Genomic DNA, 21,864 nt, shown 5'->3' on the forward strand with positions numbered 1-21,864 from the left:
GGGGGGGAGTAGGGTAGGGGCTGAGGGGAGCATGAATGGGACAGGGTAGAGAGAGCTGTGTAGAGTGGGGTGGGGCGGGGCAGGGGAGACAGTGGGGCTGGGCTGGGGAGGGTCGGGGGGTTGGGGAGAGGGACAGGGTCTGGAGGGGATGAGACAGAGGGGAGCAGGACTGGAATGGGGGGAAGTTGAGGGGGTGGGACAGCAGGGGGAGTGATGGGGGTGGGATGACAGGAGAGGCTGAAGAAGAGATTTGGGGTAGGGCAAGGCTGAGGGCAGTGGGTTGGGGGAGCAGGGAGACTGTGGGGGAGGCTGTTGGAATGGGGGCGGGGACTGAGGGCAGTGGGTTTGGGGTGGGAGGTACAGGGGGAACTGTGGGGGAGGCTGAGGGAACAGGGTCAGGGTGGGGGCTGAGGGCAGTGGGTCGGGTCTACACTGGCACCTCTCAGCATTGCTGTGCCGGGCGGCAGACCTGCACCAGTGCTACCCTGGCGATGGAAGAGTCCTCAGAGGAAATGCAGACTTCATGACACAGACCCTCCTCGTCACTTCAAACCTGGCGCTGCTCTGGTCAGTCGCTAGGCTGTTGTCACTTTCAAACCCATGCAGCGTATCTGCCTCTTTTTCAGTGCTCAGGTTAAGAAAAGCCTCTGCATTTTGTGAGGGCTTCAGCATTCACTTTCCTACTGACAAACTGTCTGCCTGACACATTGCTCCCAGGGCATTCATCTTTATTCATTATCGGCAGGTCCATCAGATTAAGGAGCAACACAGGGGGAAGCAACACAATGGTGTCATGGATTTTTAATTTTTCAAACCACTTTGGCCTCAACAGGGATAACAGCAAATCTGGACAGAGTAGATGGGTGTCAGGATGGGTTTGGGTATTTTTTTTTTTAAGTGAAAATGTTTGGGTCTGAGCAAAGGCTGCAAACTTCCCTTTGGAAACCTCTGCTGATCTTTTGCCCCAGGGGCTAACGACAGCCTGGAATCCGGGACAGATTTCCACATCCATGCAGGGTGAGATGATCGGGGGCGGGGGAAGGCAGAGGGAACAGGGTCAGGGGGGCTGAGGGCAGTGGATTGAGGGTGAGGGGCACAGGGGGGACACTGCGGGGTGAGGCTGAGGGAACAGCATCAGGGTGGGGGCTGAGGGCAGTGGGGCTGAGGGGAGCCCCCCCAGGGGGCCAGGTGAGCCCAGCAGTGCTTACCTGGAGCGGCTCCCAGGAAGCATCCAGCAGGCAGTTCCCTCCCAGTCCCTCTGGCTCCTTCCCACGGTTGGGTCGGGTCGAGGGGAGGGGAGCAGGGACGGGGGGGTCTCTCTGCCCGAGTCTACAGGCCCCGCCCCGCTGCAGCACGCAGGGGAGCGAGACCTCCTCGCTGCCTCTCTGTGTGCCGGGGCAGGGGCAGGGCTGCGCTCTGCAGCCTCCTGCCGGCCGGGCGGCGGGCCCCGTGGGCTGACACCGCCACACTGGGAGCTCTCAGCTGCGCGCTGCCCCAGGGAGGAAAGGTGAGTGGCACCGGCGGCGCCGGCTTGCCGCGGTTCCCCCAGCACAACTGCCCTGTCAGCGCTTTTGGGTCTTTAAATAGCCGTCCAGGGGGAATTTGTAAAAAGCTAAAAATGTCCGGGATTTCCCCCCGGACGGCTATTTAAAGACCCAAAAGCCGGACATGTCCGGGGAAACCCGGACATATGGTAACCCTAGGTTTGCCAAAAAATATTTGGCAAGTTTTTGCTTTCATTCATTTTGCAATCATTCATTCCAATTTTCATTCCAAATTAGAATGAAAGCAAATGTGGAAATACAGAAACTTATCCTGAACTGAAACTCCCAAGCTTTGCCCAGCTCTAGTTGGGACAAAGTGGGAAATGGGAGGGATGTTTCTGACTAGATTCTGGCTGAATGAGCTCCAGAGGGCTCCTGATATGGGAAAAGTCAAGAAACACTGGTCTAGGAGCTACCTTGAACATAGAAGAGTATGCGTATTGAAATACAAAAGCCCAGGATAAAGCCCTTGGCCTCTGATAAAGATTCTTTTGTAAGAATTTAAAAAATTTTAGTCATATGCATAATTGAGCTCTTAATAGTTACTACATTTTAATAAATCTAAACATACAGTCCTGGGGGAAACTACTGGCCTTTTTGAAATCAATGGGAGTGTTCTATTGACTTCAGTAGGGCCAGACTTTCACCCCTAGGTCTTAAAAGATATTCTTTTCATAATTCTGCTGTCACAGTCAAACCGTATAGTGTATCTTTGCTTGATCAGATGGTGATTGCATTTTTTAGCGACAGCAAGTATTCAAGTGTCGACAAGACAAAGGCATAGGTTCCTGCTCAAAGAAGCTTACACTCTAAGCAGAGTATAAAAAATGGATGCACAATGCAGAATGTGTCTCAAAAGATGGTTGTATGATTATGTGCAGTTGTTTTGTAATATAAAGGCTGGGTGACAGTATAACTCCTGATCTGAGATAGCCTTAGTGGGATTCACAGAAGAATTAAGTTTAAAAAAAAAAAAGATTTGAATGAGTAAGTGGTGGCTGTCTGGTGCACTGTGTTAGGGAGGGAGTTCCAGGTGTGGGAATGAGAAGGAATGAATGCTTATAGGATAAGAAAGGATGTGTTGAAGCATGAACCATTGGTGGAGGACAGAGGGCAGGAGAGGGTGTGTTCATTTGCTTGCTAATTTCTATAATAATTTCTAGAACGTTAGTGTTTTCAAATTTGTGATGGAGCCTATATTTTGGGTACATGCTAAAGGGTTTATCTCGGTAAAGAACCCTGATAGGTCCCTACGAAACTAACATAATGGGGTGAAAGAAGCTAATGTAACTCCAGTCATTCTGTTGGAATAGTTTGTGCTGGTACTAGTGTCATATTTCATTCCTTATTCAAGAGAATGCATAGGTCTGTTCACCAACAAAGTGTTTATTTGGGGGGGAGAATTTTATCAGTATGTAATATCTAAATACCCATCTGTTAACAGATAGCTAAAAGTTGGTTAGAACACGAACTATGTAGACATTTCGGACCTTATACTGTCCAATGAAATCCTGCATTCTAAATGGGATCTGGCTGTAGTCTGGTACTTAACAAAGATGAAATGATGCAGTATTGTGTGCTGCAATGTCATTCACTGAAAAATGTATCAAATTAATAAAAATTGTATTGTGGGCTCAACAAAGCATTTTTGAAGAATTTCTTCTCCCCATTTCCCTCAATATTCCAAAAGATTCCAAGTTTATCTCAGAGATCATATTCTTTAACTGACTTCATTGGGCTAAAGTGTCAACCTACTGGCTTCAGTGGGACTATTCATGTAACTGCTTACCAGTGTGAGTAAGTAGCTGACTGTGTGGCCCAAGATAACTAAATCTGCATTTCAGAGGATTTGTAATCTTAAGTAAAGCCTTAAATTTTTCACTCACTACAGAGTAGTGAAATTTTGATGCTTGTCCAAACTATAATAGCTACAGTAAGGGATAGATTTTTTTTTAATGTTTCCCAGAAGGGAATTTAAATATTTGGTTGAATAAATCATAATTTTAGAAACAATTCTTAGATCTTAATTTGTCTGATCATTTGGTTTTAGTCTCCAGAGACATCTGAATTATATCAACCACCATTTTAAATAGTTCAGTAACCTGTAAATTAAACTTTAATTAAATAAAATACTGTGTTCTTTAAAATGTATATACAGTACTTTTCTGGACATTGTCACTATAATCCCACCTTTTTATTTAGTATGAGCAGAGATGAATATTTAGTTGAAAATGGAACTTGAAAAATCAACTTGCTGAGGGTGAGTTGGCAATTTTCCTGGCTGAGTGCCATCATCTTCTGGAGAACCAAAGCCTTAATTTTTTAAAAAAGCCGATCACTACATTACAGACAAGTGGTACCCGCTTAAACTTTCCACATCTGTGGCAACTATGTAGCATTCTTTAGGTGAAATACTCTACTCTCAACCCCTCCGCCCCTCAAAAATCCATCAGTTGTGTACTTTCCTTCCAATAAATACACCAATTCCTTCCTGTTCCCCATCTCCCAAATCATCTGCTGGGAATGTTAATGAAATTATTCTTTGGGATGCACTTTAAGCTTACTTGATTCATTGTTCTGTATAAAACTGTGTTTGGGGGGGGAATCTTTAAGTGTGTCTCCCACTTCTCCCTTAATGTCGTTATGCAGAGGTGGAGCCCAACTGCCTATGCCTTTCAGTCTTTGCAGTCAGCTGGCATTAGTTTGATTTTAAAGACATATCTTCACAGGGAAAAGGATTAGAGATTGATCTATTACTTCTTTTAACAAGGGGCTTGACAGGCCTGATCCAGCTTATTAACGTTGTTCCCTCAAAGAAGATGACAAACCTTTCAGATACAAGCCTTATATAAAGATATTTTACAATAGAACTAGGGAAGAAAGTGGAGTCCTTTCAGCCGAGAACAATATTTGGAAGCAGGACCAAAGCAAACACTTTTGAAACTCGGATGAGAGCATTCCTGTGCTGCAAGCTAAGAACTAATTTTAGCTTGATGGGTCAGATAATAGATGCTGCTAGTTGACAGCTCAGCATAATTAGATCAGGTGCATGACACCTGAAACCAAACTTTCTTCTTTATTTACATATGCTTTGCCAAGTCATTATGATCAACATGCTTCATTTCAGCATGTTGATTCCTATGCATGACAATCTGATGTACTGCTGTATTAGCTGAGTAAAACTTGCTTGGGTCTTGGTGATACTACAGTTTGAATGTTGATGAGGACAATGCTGGATGCTTCAGCTTATTCACAAGTTAGTTGTATATGAATTCATTGTATAAAAGCTATTATTAAAGGATGGCTGTTTTCCTTTTTTCCCTGGATGTTAATTTGATCTGTGAGTTCCAGAGTGCCTATTGAAAGGTTCTGAGTTACTAGCAACTTCAGCTATATTAAATTATTAGCTGTGTCTGTAACAACTTGAAAATAAGTTAGTTTTATTTCAGTTAACGTACAAAACCAACCTCCCTCCCAACATGCAGTAATGCTCAGTGTAATCTATTGTCTTCAGTTGGGTTAACGTATTATGGGTAGTCTGCAGAGGACTGAGCCACTTTCTCATTGAAAAATAATCTAGAGTGTCAGACTCTGTCATATGTACTTTTTCCATGACTTTCTTGAGTCACACTAGCAACATTAGTACAGCTGTTGCTGGCGCGATTTGCCCATGAAGGTGCTAATTCCTTAGTGGTAAAATGGCAAACGGAATGACTTTTGCTGGACAAGGAGCATGATTTTCTGCCTGTGGGTGACTGTAACTGAAGTCTCAGGGACAGTCCTAATTGCAATCTGATAAATCACGGTAAATTAATATTTGCTGGTGTATCATTATTGACAAATGCTGCTGCTACTCTTCACTTAGCAGTCCCTTCGGATTTCGTATTATCCTTTTTATATTGCTACTGAATACTCTCTTGTTAATGAAGAGCAAACTAGTTTGGGGCAATGGAGGTGGGCAGGATGGGCTGTGAGATGCTGGGTGTTGCTGTTAAATCATCATAGGGCTCCTGTCACTCGTAAATCTATAGCTTTAGGTTTAGCCACTGCCTTCTGAGGACCTCTTTTGATATGGGAGATCAAAATGCAACTTGTAGTGTAAGAGCTTGGTTAGTCATAATGACTTTGTTTTAACTTGATCATCCTCATGATGATCAGGCACAGGAAGGAAATTTTACTGTATGTAAAACATCATCACGGTTGTCAACATCTAGGGTGATAAGACGTCCCAATACTAGGGGCTTTGTCTTTATATAGGACCCTATTACCACCACCCTTCCTCCACTCCATCCCAATTTTTCTGGTCCACCCTATCAACATCACATACACCCACTCCCCCCAGATATACTTTTTGCCCTCTTTCCTCCTCCCAACAAAGCAGAGGAAACATTTACAAGTAAGAGAACACTAATTAAAATGTTGGGCAGTTGAGACAACCGTATCATTTTAGCAGCATTTCATGAAGATTATCCCTCCAAAAGATTTACCTAACGTTTCTTCCCTTTTCAGAATTCTCTGTTGTGTATCTGAACTGGACTTACCAAATGGGTAAAATGTAGCCTCCAAAAAATGAGCGACAGCAAGTAGAATCAAACTTCTGACCTGCAGTCCTTTTCCCTGTCCTGTTCCCCTCCTGATATGATGCAAGTTTCATTTCCACTAAGTATTAGATAACAGTGGAGGACTAAGGGAACTATACTAAGAAAAATAGTATTTATTACCTTTGAAACAAAATAGTGGATAGGTCTAATTAAAATGAGAGAGAGAGAGCGCACACATGCAGGAACAAGAAAAACATTTCAGAAGCTGTCCAAGAAACTGTCAGTCTTCTACTGGAGGAGGACCTGGGATATCATTGGGTAACAGCAGGCTACTCAAAAGTCATCATACTGTAATGAGTTTCTTTTGATAGCAACCAAGGCCAAAAGCCATTGATTTAAAAATGAACTGCTCCATATCCCATTACCAATTCCCTGGGCCATCTGGTTCCCCAGATTACAGTTTACATGAAATATATTCACTGTACAGTATCTTCTTACAACTCTGAAATTAGTGTTATTTATCATCTAGTTTAACATAAAATCCTTCCTACCTCTGTAGTAATCAGAAGTACTGAAGTGAAGCAGTTATTGCAAGTGAGCTCATTTAAAGTATATTGCTGTTTGCCCTGACCCTCTATAGATCAGCTCTTAATCCATCTGTGCAGCAAACTGTTAATTGCTGGAAAGTGAAAAATTCTAGTATGATGGAAGCAAGAAACAACTTTCTTACTGAAGTCAGAGTGAAGCTTGCAAGTTTGCAAGCACTAGACTTTTAGTTGACTGTAAATATTTCCCCAGAGTTAGTAAAAATATTAAACAAGCAAATGCACTTCAAAAGTTTGGTGGTTCTTGTTCTTTCTGTACATGTACAGTAGGTAAGGTTAACCTCTTAATATGTGGTGATTATGGTGGAGTGAGAGGGAGAAACTTTCCGGCTGCATAGGAAGATCATAGGGTCAAGTTAAAGAAATTATAAGGGTATTCAGAGAATGCAGAATTTATTTATTTATTTTTAGCCAGTCATGCAGATAAACAGCATAGGAAGAGGAGGCTGCAGCATGAGAAGTGCTAGTTAGCAATTTTTGTTTGATGTGTTTATGAGGCTGATAGGGAAATACTGAAGTGGTTTAGATTGTATTGCCATCCATAGAGCTAGGTAACATTGTTTTCAGCAAATAGTATATTTGCTATATTTATATGGGCGACAGGGGATGGATCACTTGATGATTATCTGTTCTGTTCATTCCCTCTGGGGCACCTGGCATTGGCCACTGTCGGAAGACGGGATACTGGGCTAGATGGACCTGTAGTCTGACCCAGTATGGCCAATCTTATGCTATTTTTAAAAAAAAAAAAGGCAAAAAAGGGTGAAAACCATATGAAAATGAAACAAAATGAAAAATCATAAAATTTTGTTTTGGATAACACAGCACCCCGGAAATTAAACAAAATCCTTGTACATTTAGTTTTGCTTTGGTTTTTTCACTTTGGATGTTTTTTGAAACCAAAATCATTTTTCCCCTCATTCGTTTGAGTGAGTAACCTGAAGAAAATCAGTTTTTGTTTTAAATTAATTTTTTTCTGGATTTTTTGGTTTGGTCCTCAAACATTCCAACATTTTGTATCTCAGCTTATATCTAATGGTAGAATACTGGAATTTGCTTAAGTAATACAGCATGTTCTTAAAAGACTGAAACAACAGTGTCATGTTAATAACATACCATGTTGAAAAGCTGTATTTTGTACGTTAATGAGAATTTACCTATACATTTTTATTTCAGTTGGAAATGGAAAAGTCTCAGTTACAGATGTTTGAGCTGGAGCATAAGAAGTTGTCTGCTCGCCTTGAAGAAGAACGTGGCAAGAATAAACATGTAGTATTGATGCTAGTGAAAGAATGTAAACAGTTGTCTGGCAAAATTATAGAGGAAGCCCAGAAACTGGAAGAAATAATGTCAAAATTTGAAGAAGAAAAAAAAAAGGCTAATGAATTGGAGGAATTTCTTGCAGCTGAGAAACAAAGGAGTACACAAATGGAAGCTCAGATGGAAAAACAGCTCTCTGAGTTTGACACAGAAAGGGAGCAACTGCGTGCCAAACTTAACAGAGAGGAAGCACATACTAGTGACCTCAAAGAAGAGAGAGATAAAATGAGAAAAATGATTGAGCAGTTAAAAAAGGAAAATGACAGTAAACCAAACCTTTCTCTCACTTGTAGAAATAAAGATAAGTGTTTTGTTTCAGTATCTGTTGGAACAGAAGTCCCAGCTTCAAGAACTATTGCCTGTCAGACAGATACAATGCCGACGGACATTAGCACTGAAAATATTAGGAAGTTGCCTTTGACTGTGCCTGTAAAACCTTCAGCAGTGAACTCTCTGGTTTCTGGCAGCACAAAAACGAATGTATCCGCCAATGCAGCATTTGTGAAACCAGTCATTGATAGGCACTCTTCCTGTAGTGAACTGATTGTCCCATCCACAACTCCTATTCTGACTCCAAGTCAAAACAGAATTGAGGAAAATGGACCAAGTACTGGCTCATCACCAGATTTTACAAATAGCACTTCCCCCTTTCCAAGTAATGCTGCCCTCTCCGTTGCTCCAGCATCAAGTATTGCATCTCAGAACCACTCACTAGCTTCGTCTATGCACAGTTTACAGTCACAGTCTGCCAACACTACTGTGCATCCAGGCCTAAATCCTCGAGTCCAAGCAGCTAGATTTAGATTTCAAGCTAATGCTAATGATCAAGACCAAAATGGAAACACTACCCAAAGCCCTCCGTCAAGGGATGTCTCTCCCACTAGTCGTGACAACCTAGTTGCGAAACAGCTAGCTCGGAATACTGTCACCCAAGTCCTTTCAAGATTTACAAGTCCTCAAGGTGGTGCTACTTTGCGGCCTGGAATGTCACATTCAGTGGAAGTTGGCACCTATCCCCCAGTTGGTAGAATGGGTTTAAAGACTCCCAATGTATCAAGAATTGACAGAGGAAATCCTCCACCTATTCCTCCAAAAAAGCCAGGGCTTTCGCAAACTCCTTCTCCACCACACCCACAGCTTAAAGTTATTATGGATAGTAGTCGATCCTCTAATATAGGTGTAAAATTTGACAGCAAAACCATGATTTCACCTCCTTCCAGTTCACCACAAGGAATCAGGGTAATAAATGAGGAAATTATTTCTAAGTCCTCACCTCAGCTGCCACCAAAACCTACTATAGATATATCTATGGCATCTGCAGGCTGTGCCATACCAGCCATGGCCACATCTCAGGTGGGTGCCTGGCCTTCCCAATCCCCTGGACTGAACCAACCTGCATGTTCAGAAAGTTCCTTTGTCATTCCCACCACCATTGCCTGTAGCTCCTTCATAAACCCTATTAGTGCTTCATCCTGTAGACCATGTGATTCAGACAGCCTACTGGCAACAGCATCAGGTAAAGGGATTGATATACTTCAAACTATCTCCCTGTAAGAATGTTCTGTCTTTTTCTCTGGATCTGTCATTTGCTTTATTTATCTTTTACAGCTTTTTCTCTAAACTGATTTATCTTTTTTTCAAGTGGAAATTTACATGTATATTATTTTTTCTAAGTTTCAGGGGTATGGGAATTTATCTTGCTTCATAATTTTTTTGTTTTTAACAATGATAATAAGTCAGTTTCCTTTTAAGGAAGCCTTCATTTTAGTGAAGCCTTCATCCTTAATAAGGGAATGAAAATTGATGTTTTGAGCAGATTGGCCATTCTGAGCAGATGTTCTGAGAAGATTCTGGAATAATGACATACTCCAGAAAAGGGAGATTCCTTAATAATACTTTTGGCCTTCTGTAAGCGTGAGGATATTAGAGCTCTACAAACATGAATTAATTTTGAGAATTGCCTATGTATAGTTTCTCTGATGGTATGTGTTCCTCCAATGCCATTGAGTTTTCTGAACCTTCTAGAAAACAGTGCCTATCTGGAGCCATTTGATCCCCTTCTCATGGCACCAAATAATTTTATAACCATTTATAAAAGAGCAGTGCAATCCTAACCACCTTTCTTCACACCTGGAGAAATTCACATTTAAGCAGTATGTTTGGTGTCCTCCTGTATTTCTGGAGTGTGTGATGCATGCACCTGCTGTTTAATTTCTCTGAGAAAGAGGCTCACTCCCTACCTCACTAACCAATGGTTAGCATGGAGGATGTTTACATTTTAGCAGCTCCATATTTTCCTCATGATGAAGGCCTTATGAATCAGGGCCCTGATCCACCTTTGGATCAACTGCTGAATCTGCCATCATCTTTGTTTCCAAATATTCCCTTGTTGGAAAAGGTCAGCATAAGAATAGCAAGTATTAGCCCCTTTCTAGGCCATGACTGCACAGGGAGAGAGGACCTCTCCAAAAAGAAGTCAGTCAGTGCTGGGACCCTATAAATCGGCGGTAGTCGATAGGCAAACCACAGGCCAAATCTGGACCACCAGATGCTTTTGAAAGGACCCTGAAATCTTTTTATTTACTTCTTCTTATTATTATTATTATCATCATCACTATTATTATTTATTATTTTTTCTGGAGTCTGGACCTTGACTATACCTTGACCAAGAAATTTGGACCTTGACAAAAAAATTGACCCTCCCTGCTGTAGGCACAGGAACTTTCATTAGCACTGACGAGCACTTGGATGGTTCAGAGGTTTTGGTGTGGTCAGTCTCAGTCCTAAAAGACTGCCCCAGCCCTTTCTTAGACTCCATACTGTAGAGACTTGAGTTTTTATTTGATGAGACAAAATCATTAAGGAAATTAACTACAATCTATGTAGTTTTTACAGTGTCTGTAGGACAGAAGCCATCTCTATATAAATTCTATCAGCTTTACATATGGAGAGCTGTTTTACATGTTAACTAGGTGACGGTACATAAGGCTCTCTGGATCACTCTATTGTGACTAAGGCAGTTTTGATGGCATACCTTCATAATGCATAGAAATCTGTCAGTCTGCTACCTGGTATTCTTAACCTGTGTTTCGAGAGCACTTTTCAGTCAATGTGGCATCTAGATATGATCCTTGCTTTGTTGTATTGCTTGTCAAACTCCTATATGTGGGAGGTAATTCTCAAAGAAGAAAGGTTATTCATCACAAACCATTCGTGTCCTTTTCTCCTTGTAATTCAAATTCTATAGTTTAGGACTTTGAGGTTTAGTGGAGGGAGCTGAAGGAGTTTGGCCCACTTGCTCTGAATGTTTGGTACGGTCAGAGGGCTCTTGTGGGACTGTAACTGGGACTGCTTTCTACAAGATTTCTAAAGCTCAGTGGCAATGGAAACATATCCCATAAATTGGAATGTGCAGAGGTAGGTAAATACTAATAACTCTAATTTATAGACCTAGAAACTGAGTCAGAGAGAAGATAAGAGACTTGCCTGTGATCCCCCGGCAACACACTGCAGTGACAGAATTTGTCAAAGCCCCTTGCTTTAAACTTTTACACTTCCCCTTGTGTGTGTTTGTGTTCCTTAAATGCGGGACTTGATAAGGAACTTAATCTACCTTCATGTATTTTTGGCATATGCTATAAGAGAACTAAACTTTTATGTGCAGGATGGTGTACAAACATAAAAGATATGGTCCCTGCCTTGAAGTAGCTTATGCTTAGTAAAGGCAAAACAGACAGATGGTGGTTAGTTTGGTACATGGGGATAGATTTAAATAACATCTTTTTTATTTACAATATATGGTTAGTAAACACCTGACAGTCTCTTTGTAAACCCCTCCCCCTTATTTACCATCTTTGTTTATTTTGTCTTTTTAGAGGTTGAACTCTTGGAGGCAAAGATTGTTTTCTAGTGTTTGTACAGCACCTATCATGTTATAGGCACTACTGAAAACAAACAATAGTATTTAGGTTTCCAAACTCTCTGAATTACTAGAGATTCAGTTATTAAAAGTAATATTCAACTTAATTTAAACCTTATTTGTTTAATCTTTGCACAGAATGTTTAATATTTTTATTTTGTATCAAAATTTAAAAATTAGTGTGCTGAAATGTTGTTTGTATTTTATTGTACAGTAAGTGCTGGTGAAAATCAGTCAGAATTTGTTATAAGTGTTCAAAAACATAGTAAGCGGATTGGTTAATATATTTCAAAGACTTTTAGAGTCAGGTTGAAATTTGATGTTTATTGGCAGGTCAGTAAATCCATGACTTCATTTCCTTTTAATGTGAAGTCAGGAGGAGTGGAAGAAAGCCTACTCACTGAATTTTTTTCTTTCATTAATGGCAAATCAGTCACCTGGTTAGGTCAGTTTCTTTACAGTGCAGCATTGCTTTAAGAAGCATTGGAATATTATCACTTTCTGTGATGGAATATTTTGGTTCTAAAGAAGAACAAAAACTGTGATATAGAATAAAAGGAGATTACAAGTTGCATCAGTAATATGTTCTTTTGTATCAAGACGACAATATCTACAGCTTTAAATACAGCTGAGAAAAAACTCCCACCTTTTGTCATGTATATTGAACAAGGTGTATATGAAAAAGTGAAAATATACTCTTAGTGTTTCTTGTTTGTTTTGATTCCTAAATATCCATGGATTTGACTTCCTAGAGAAATAAGTGTTTAAAACTGAAATGATTATAGTCAATTGGATTTCCATACCCCTGGGATTTCTTCTTTCTTTTTCTTCTTGGTTTTGCATCACTCTTTAATCGGAGTATGTATTTATTCAGTTCATTCCAATATTGATTGATTTTCCTTTGTATGTGATTGGCTTAGAAGGTAAATAGGATGTGAGGAGAGATTGATCTGGGCTTTGAAATTAACCATCTCCACATTCTGAAGCTGATGCCAGAAGCTGTTTTTCTATCCCTCTGCCCTTCATTACTGTATGTCCTGCAAGCTGTCACAGATGCTTCACTTTTGCATATGAAACCGTATACCTTACTGATATTTCCTAACCTTATTATACAGTATCCTGGATGAATACAAATCTGTTATGCTGCTTCGCAATGATAACAGAAGTTAAAATATGCATTTATGTGATTACTTCGTTTGTGTGTCTTATGCAGTAGAAGCTTTTCATCCATTCTTAATCTAGCACAATGCGTTTCATCACTGGAATGCAACAGTATATTTGCCCTCACGAAAAGCTGAAAATGAGAATAAAGGTACCAGATGTCCATTTACAGTAATGCACAATAAGCATTCTTTCTCTGATATTCTTATTAATGATGCTGAAAAATCTTGTGCTACTTTTCAACAAAAGCAGAAACCTCAGAAATGTTGTTAATGTTTCAAAATGGCTTGGCATAGTGAACCTTATGTTTTCAGTAAAGTGTTAAGCCCCCTACTCACCCTACCTCCCAGTGTCCAAAAATCATTCCAGCACAAACAAGACTAATTCCTAAAATGGAAAAGCAAGTTCAGGCAAAGAGGATTAACATCCAAGGAGATGCTGACACACTAGATATATGCACAGGAAGCAGTATCAAAAACACAGGGAAATACAATAAAGTCAATTAATACCTTTGGTTAATTCAAACAAAATTTCTACCTACAGTAACAGTTTAGGCTTACAAGATGGTACAAGGCAGAAACAATGGAAAGAAAAACAGCTTTCATAATTGTATTTTATTTTTCTTTCCATTATTCCTCAGTCACTTTTGTACCTTGTAAGAATAAATGTTCACAAACATCTGAACTCTACTTTATATGTATAGTATTTCTGACTTCTCAAAAGGTGAAGTTTGGCTTATATTTTTCTTAGTAAAGCAAAAATAGTTCTAGAAGATTTTTCTGTAAGCTAAAAAGCCACAAGGTATAGAATTTATGAGAAGTAATTTAAATTGTATGAATCTTATTTTGTAAACCTCTAGATTTTCTTTCGTAGCCTGCTTTAAAAATAAGAGTAAAACTATGGATATATCTTCATACAGCTTCAAAGTTGGCCTTCAATTTGAAGTAGTATACCATGTAATTTTAAATGATTGATATGGCTGCTGATATATATGGTAGTGGTTTTTTATAGTTGCCTATACAATTTATAAAAATTTATAAAACGAGTAATAAGTTAATTTATCTTTCTGAAAGTACTACAAATAAATATTATGCTGCCTCTCTGTACTATAATAGTAAAATGTATTTTATTTTGAAATTATCAAGCTAAAAGTATCTTATTTTGAAAACAATTCTAAAAGAGCTCCCACTAATTATTTTTTGTTAGTTTTAGCTGGGAATCTGCTTTCTTATATGATCAGATTTCAGTATCTCATAGGAGGGTGTTTGTGCACATACATGCACTGCAAATAGAGTAATCTATTCAAAAAGGAAAAATGGTGTGAATTCTCATTTTCAAAGGGTAAAATGTGTGTGTGTGTGTGTGTGTCTGACACACACACACACAAATATATTAACATTTATATTTTTCAATCCTTTTCCCTATTTTCTTTTGCAGTCTTTTGATCAAGGAAGAGTACACAAAGTCTTCCATACTATATGCAGCAGACTTCATGCATTTAACAAACTCTCCTCTAAAGCTGCTAAGTAATAATATATGGAATGTCTAACAAGATAACTCCTAAGATTTCTAAAGCTCTTATTTGTAGATTGCCGTTTTCATTGGATGACTTGAAAGCTTTTATCAGTAATTTTGATGTAACTAGCTACTTATTCTACATTGGCTCGTCTCAAAATAAAATAGAAATCACAGTACTGCTGAGTAAAATGAACATATATATTAAGGCAAAGTTCAACAACAAATATGTATATTACAGGGCTTCTGCAAACCTTTATGTTGAACTGTCCTCTTGTTAATTCTTTATTTTTAAAGTATAACTGAAGCACTTTGAACCAAATTTTCTATCTTATTTGGCTATGATACTCTTTCAGGTTGAAATATTATTATATATTAGGTTAAGATTTTGAAGAAAAATCAAGTTTGCAGATGAAAATAAAAAGCACCTACTTATATGAAAATATATCTGGAATGATTTTTGATTTAGCTACAATTAAACTAAAGCCAGAATTGTATAAGGTAGTAATGTCAGAAATTTTGGAGTGTGGAAGTTGTTTGTGATGTTCCCAAAGTTTTTATTTGTGTTAACCCATGATGATAGAATCCTATTAATTTGAGTTAACAATGAACATAACTTCTTACCACTGTGTGTGATTTTAATTGTCTTTTGATGTAGGGGAAAAAATAACATTACAAGACTCATGCTAAACCGTAACAGACCCTATAGTGTTGATGAACCTGTTTAGGTTTTCTTTTGTATATATTAATAGCTCAGAAATAATGCACAGCCTTAATTTATTCATGAGTCTTCCCTCTAACATCTGTCACTTTAACTCGCAGGCTGGTCTCCCTCCCTAACCCCTTTGTTAACGAGTGGTGGTCCTGTCCCCCTGGGTGGCAGGCCCACCCTTCTTCACCAAACTGCTGCCCAGGGAAATGTCACTTTATTGTCAATGCTGCTTAATGAAGAAGGATTGGACATTAATTATTTCTGTGAAGATGGTTATTCTGCCTTGTATTCTGCTGCTATGAATGGACATACAGGTAAGGGATTCACAGTTTTGTTAAACTGTATCAATAAAGTAATAGAAGCATTAATAATTTGAAAATAAAGCCCACTTTGTGCCTGATCCAAAACCGGTTTGAAGTCAAAGAAAAGACTTCTGTTAACTTCCATGGGCTTCTGATCAGATGTTTTATCAGTAAGAATGTCCATAGATGATAAATTTGAGCAAAATATCAGTTGGCATACACGTACATTTGAAGTCTGTTGTCAGTGATTTTCTGTGGAAGGGATCATGGATTTCATTATTAGTATGAAATTAGAGATGAGAGGATTTAAAAAAAAAAGTGATTTTATCTAGGCAAGTTAAAACGAAGTAGTGTCATTTATTCAAATGAATTTGAACATGCATTATGCATAGGTAGTGCTTATGCTTGAAATTTATGTTGGTAGGAAAGTAAAATGCTCCATCTAAAATAACTGAAACAAAATACCCCTAATTTCCTCTACATAACAAATAACTGATGTGAGCGTATGTAAATTCATGATGTATTTGTTAACTTCTGTTTCTATTAAATTTAAAAAAAAGAGTTCTAGAAAAGTTCAAGTGCCTGGAGCCTTTCAGCAGTATGCTGTCTTGTACCATTTTCTGATCTGATCCAACCAAGTGTCAAGTATATTAGAAATGAACAAAATATTTCATTGATACAAAGCAGGAACAATATTTTTTAAAATAGCTGATACAAGTGTACCACACATGCCTTTTTATGAGCACTTTCTCTCTAAAAATTGGAAGATGCAAACTAAATCTGAATCAGTACTAATATAAAATTCTGCTTGGGATAGACTCTACAAACCCCACATTTTTCCTCTCTGAGACATCAAAGTTGAAATCCCTGTCTCCATTCGAGTCAATGGAAGTTTTGCAATTGACTTCAGTAAAGCTAGGATTTTACCCCAGGAGAGGTGATGTACTATAGTGGGTTTGATTTATAGTCACTGTTTTTAATATTGTGGGTTTAGATCTATTAAGTGGAGATTGTATGGGGAGTTTCTAATTATGTGACTGGTCTTAAATTGTTATAGAAAAACTGTTCTAATTTTGTTATGTTCACAGGCCAAATTTTCAAACTAGAAGCATAAAATTAGCTCCTAAATCCATAATTAGGCACCTAAACAAATGGCCTGATTTTCAGAAGTGCTGACAACTCAGCAGCTCCTATTGATCTCAGTGAGAGTTTATGGGAACTCGCTTTACCCTTGAAATACCCAGTAAGAAAGTTCTACAGAATTAATGGAAACAGCATCCCTTAAATATTTAATTACTGTAATATAAGTCTTATAATTGTAGCTGAATATATACTGTAATTTTTAGGTATTAGATTGTTGCTTTTTAAAACAAGTAATATATATTGCAGTAATTTTGATTCTACATCAGTATCTGAAAAATATTTAATAATGTATGAGTTAGGTTTTCACCATTTCCTTAGCTACCAACTGGCTTGTATCAAATAGGTCTCTCATTTGTTTCTGGTGTCCTCTTAAAGTACAGTATATGCTAGTTGAGACCTCTCTGAAAAATCAGATTTGTAAAATTGTTGGCAGAAAGGTTTTAATTCTTAACTTAAATTCAAACAAACTTATTTAATTGGATAAATGTAACTTCAAAATTAATCCATTATATATTTTCTAATAGGCTTAAGAAAGTGTCATGATGAAGCACTTACAGTAGACAGTCCTGGCTTAATTGACCATGAGAACAGAGATGATATTGGTCTGAATCTGGGGATGGGAAAATGGTTAAATGACTCTTAGTTTGAGGGACTGTGGATTGAATTGAGTAGTTTTCAGTAGCAGGTTGCTAGCAGACAACTTAGACAGGCATAGTTTTTTCCCCTTCTGTGGAAGGACCTCACCCATGAGCTTATATCCACACCATTTGTTTGCTTGGGAGCATGAGTGTGTTCTGGATTGCAGTTGGAATGGTTAAAGGGGATTTGGAGACTTCTAGAACCAGTCTCTCCCCTGAAGCAGCTCCTTTGTTCCTCTTGGGCAGTAGCTGGCTGGAAAAGAACCATAGCTGTCATGTGTCTGCCCCCCCCCTTCCTCCCGATGGATGGGATAGGTTAAGGGCAGCAGTAGACTGCAGCTGATCTTCACCAATTCTCAGTTGAAATATGGTTCTTTAGGATTCATAGCCAACTGATGAAAAGTAGAGCAGTCCTTAAACTGCTAAACTATGCTAGGGCTGGTGCAAATCTACCCACAGGAGCAGGGAGCTGTAACCAGCACCCTGACAGTGCTCCCTGCCATGTTCCTGTGCTGAGAATGTGGCCTGGGCTCCTTGTTGCAAGAGAGATGAGAACACTCAGGATATTCTTTCCAAGTCTATTCACACTAGGTACAAAATTCCTGTTCTTTGGCAGTTCCGCTTTCAGAGCTCCGGCTACAACCATTTTCAGGACATTTAGCCCACAGCAGCTTTTTTCTGCTTTCTATGCAAATTGTGTGTGTGTGTGTGTGTGTGTGTGTGTGTGTGTGTGTGTGTGTGTGTGTGTGTGTGTGTGTGTGATAATGCTTGCCCCCAAAGTATAAGTTAAACACTCCTTTTGTGTTTGAATGGATGCTGAGAAATTGTTTTTCCCATTTGGCCTCAGTAACCAGTCTGTGGGAAATTGAGCAAATCAGTTTGCCAATCCATCTTTGTTTGACCTGCTAACAAAACGCGAACCACTTCAACTTACTACACTTTGAAAAGGATCTTCTGCTTTTGGACACAAAATGTGTCACACGTGATTGAGCTAATCCACCCAAGTGTCTACATTATATTGATAATCCCAGCCATTCATTCAGACACTGGAGGTGACGGAGGGAGAATGGAATGATAAATCCAGCTGAAAAACCCAGGAGATGTGAAGAGTACAGTACTCCTTAGAATAAACTATAGAAAATTATGTGCATTAACTGTACTCTATGTTCAGCTATAACAGTGGGGGGTGCCCCTTAAATAGTTGAGATTTGTAGGCATACCTGTTTTGTCCATTCTTTTATCACTTTTACCATAACAGTTATCAAAGACTTGGAGAAGGAGCCAGAAAGCATGCTGGCCAAATACTAAGAATTGGTGTAAGGGAACCTCTTTTCATTTTATTCCAAAGAGATTTATGGGGTTGGCAAGAAAGAATTCATATTTTAAATTAAAATAGATGTTTGGATTAAGATGGAGATAGATGAAGGAAAGACAGGAAAGAAGCTATAATAGTATTGACATTTGTCAGAGCAGTACTTCTACTGAGAAACAGTTGAACAGTATATCTGTGTTTTTCACTGGGTTTCAGTTATAAATACAAATGTTGGGCAAAGTAGCTGAATCAGGGCTTCTTGATGATTTGCAAAAGTCTTTCAGATGAATATTCTAGTATAGGGCTAGCTTATCATGGCTGTGATGTCCAAAAATAGATTCCTAAAGTTAGGCTTCTAACTCCTTACTCAGGCTCATAAAAGTTTGACCTGAGTTGCAAAAGTGCTAAGTACCTAATAGCTTTCAGTGACTTCAGTGTGAGGTTCTGGGTTCTCAGTATCTTTGAAAATCAAGTCACTTATTTAGGTAAGTAAGTTTAGGCTCCTGTTTTTGAAAATCTTGTTCCCTGATGTTTGGTGATTTACACAATCAGTCCATAATACTCACCTAAACATTTTAGAGATAGTTAACCAGAGAAAAATATGCATTGAGAAATTAATAGAAACGAGTTTCACTTGACAAAGCTTGGGTTTTGGGTTTGAGCACATTAATGTTGCTCAAAAGTTGGGGCAGGAGCTTAAATCTGAGATTTTCCTTTGGGCCCATCCCTAGAAAAGAGACAATTGCAGTAGAACCTCAGAGTTATGAACACCTTGGGAATGGAGGTTGTTCGTAACTCTGAAATGTTCGTAACTCTGAACAAAACGTTATGGTTCTTTCAAAACTTTACAATAGAACATTGACTTACTACAGCTTTGAAGCTTTACTTTGAAACTTTACTATGCAGAAGAAAAATGCTGCTTTCCCTTTATTATTTTAATAGTTTACCTTTAACACAGTACTGTACTGTTTGCTTTTTTTAAATATTCTTTTTGTCTCTTCTGCTGCCTGATTGTGTACTTCCGGTTCCAAATGAGGTGTGTGGTTGACTGGTCAGTTCATAACTCTGGTGTTTGTAACTCTGAGTTTCTACTGTAACTATGGAAATTTTTCTTGTAAGAAATACACTCTGAGCAGGTTATGTGCTTTCTTAAGTTTATATGCATGTAGATGGCATTCCAATCTCTTGTGGAAGAAAAAGCAGAAAATTATATCATTAATATATACTTTAAATATCTTGAATGAATTTGGCTGTGGAATGGGTGAATCAATTTAATTTTCTACTGTTTCATTTAACGTGTTATTTTGGAAAAAGTTCACTATAGAAAGTGTTGTTAAAGTTTGCAAGTGTAGTTCAGTTGTAAAGTTATCCGTAGTAATTTCAGAGCATTGACACACCTGTGGAAGTTTTTAAAAAACCAAGTACATGCTCTAGTTTTAACATATCTCATTTTTCTTGTTGCATCTGTGACGGGTTGGATCACAGAAAACCCCTTGGGCACTGCCAACTGATGTGCTGAGACTACTTCTAACCCGCTTTCCCTGGCAGCTTGGGACGTCAGTGCCATGCCTGGTTTGAGCCAGACACACTAGCCTGCTGCAGACCCAGACCCAGGTCTGAACCAGGTCCCCCAAAAGCTGCAGGCTTAACTGAAAACAGCTTAAGAAGTGTTCCTGTCTCTAACACTCAGATGCCTAGCTCCTAGTGGGGTCCAAACCCTAAATAAATCTGTTTTATCTGTGTAAAGCTTATGCAGGGTAAACTCATAAATTGCTCGCCCTCTATAACACTGATAGATATGCACAGCTGTTTGTCCCCCTTCCCCAAGGTATTAATACATACTCTGGGTTAATTAATAAGTAAAAAGTGATTTTATTAAATACAAAAAGTAGGATTTAAGTGGTTCCAAGTAATAACAGACAGAACAAAGTGAATTACATAAGAACATAAGAAAGGCCGTACCGGGTCAGACCAAAGGTCCATCTAGCCCAGTATCCTGTCTTCCTACAGTGGCCAATGCCAGGTGCCCCAGAGGGAGTGAACCTAACAGGCAATGATCAAGTGATCTCTCTCCTGCCATCCATCTCCACCCTCTGACAGACAGAGGCTAGGGACACCATTCCTTACCCCTCCTGGCTAATAGCCATTAATGGACTTAACCACCATGAATTTATCCAGTTCTCTTTTAAACTCTGTTATAGTCCTAGCCTTCACAACCTCCTCAGGTAAGGAGTTCCACAAGTTGACTGTGCACTGCGTGAAGAAGAACTTCCTTTTATTTGTTTTAAACCTGCTGCCTATTAATTTCATTTGATGACCCCTAGTTCTTGTATTATGGGAATAAGTAAATAACTTTTCTTTCTCCACTTTCTCCACATCACTCATGATTTTATATACCTCTATCATATCCCCCCCTTAGACTCCTCTTTTCCAAGCTGAAGAGTCCTAGCCTCTTTAATCTCTCCTCATATGGGACCCGTTCCAAATCCTTAATCATTTTAGTTGCCCTTTTCTGAACCTTTTCTAGTGCCAGTATATCTTTTTTGAGATGAGGAGACCACATCTGTACGCAGTATTCGAGATGAGGGCGTACCATCGATTTATATAAGGGCAATAATATATTCTCAGTCTTATTCTCTATCCCCTTTTTAATGATTCCTAACATCCTGTTTGCTTTTTTGACCGCCTCTGCACACTGCGTGGACATTTTCAGAGAACTATCCACGATGACTCCAAGATCTTTTTCCTGACTTGTTGTAGCTAAATTAGCCCCCATCATATTGTATGTATAGTTGGGGTTATTTTTTCCAATGTGCATTACTTTACATTTATCCACATTAAATTTCATTTGCCATTTTGTTGCCCAATCACTTAGTTTTGTGAGATCTTTTTGAAGTTCTTCACAGTCTGCTTTGGTCTTAACTATCCTTAGCAGTTTAGTATCATCTGCAAACTTTGCCACCTCACTGTTTACCCCTTTCTCCAGATCATTTATGAATAAGTTGAATAGGATCGGTCCGAGGACTGACCCTTGGGGAACACCACTAGTTACCCCTCTTCATTCTGAGAATTTACCATTAATTCCTACCCTTTGTTCCCTGTCTTTTAACCAGTTCTCAATCCATGAAAGGACCTTCCCTTTTATCCCATGG

The 21,864-nt window shown here is 39.0% G+C and overlaps 1 protein-coding gene across 1 annotated transcript in view; it reads left to right on the forward strand.

Moving 5' to 3' along the window:
- CTTNBP2 (cortactin binding protein 2) overlaps window positions 1–21,864 on the forward strand; it is a 191,928-nt gene that overhangs the window by 73,103 nt on the left and 96,961 nt on the right. Inside the window, 2 exon segments of the mRNA XM_026648734.2 lie at window positions 7,867–9,526; window positions 15,428–15,631. Coding sequence (XP_026504519.2) covers window positions 7,867–9,526; window positions 15,428–15,631 — 1,864 coding nt within the window.

The sequence above is a fragment of the Terrapene carolina genome, unplaced genomic scaffold, assembly GCF_002925995.2.
Source record: "Terrapene carolina triunguis isolate 2854851 unplaced genomic scaffold, T_m_triunguis-2.0 Scaffold68, whole genome shotgun sequence".
NCBI classification, from domain to species: Eukaryota; Metazoa; Chordata; order Testudines; family Emydidae; genus Terrapene; species Terrapene triunguis.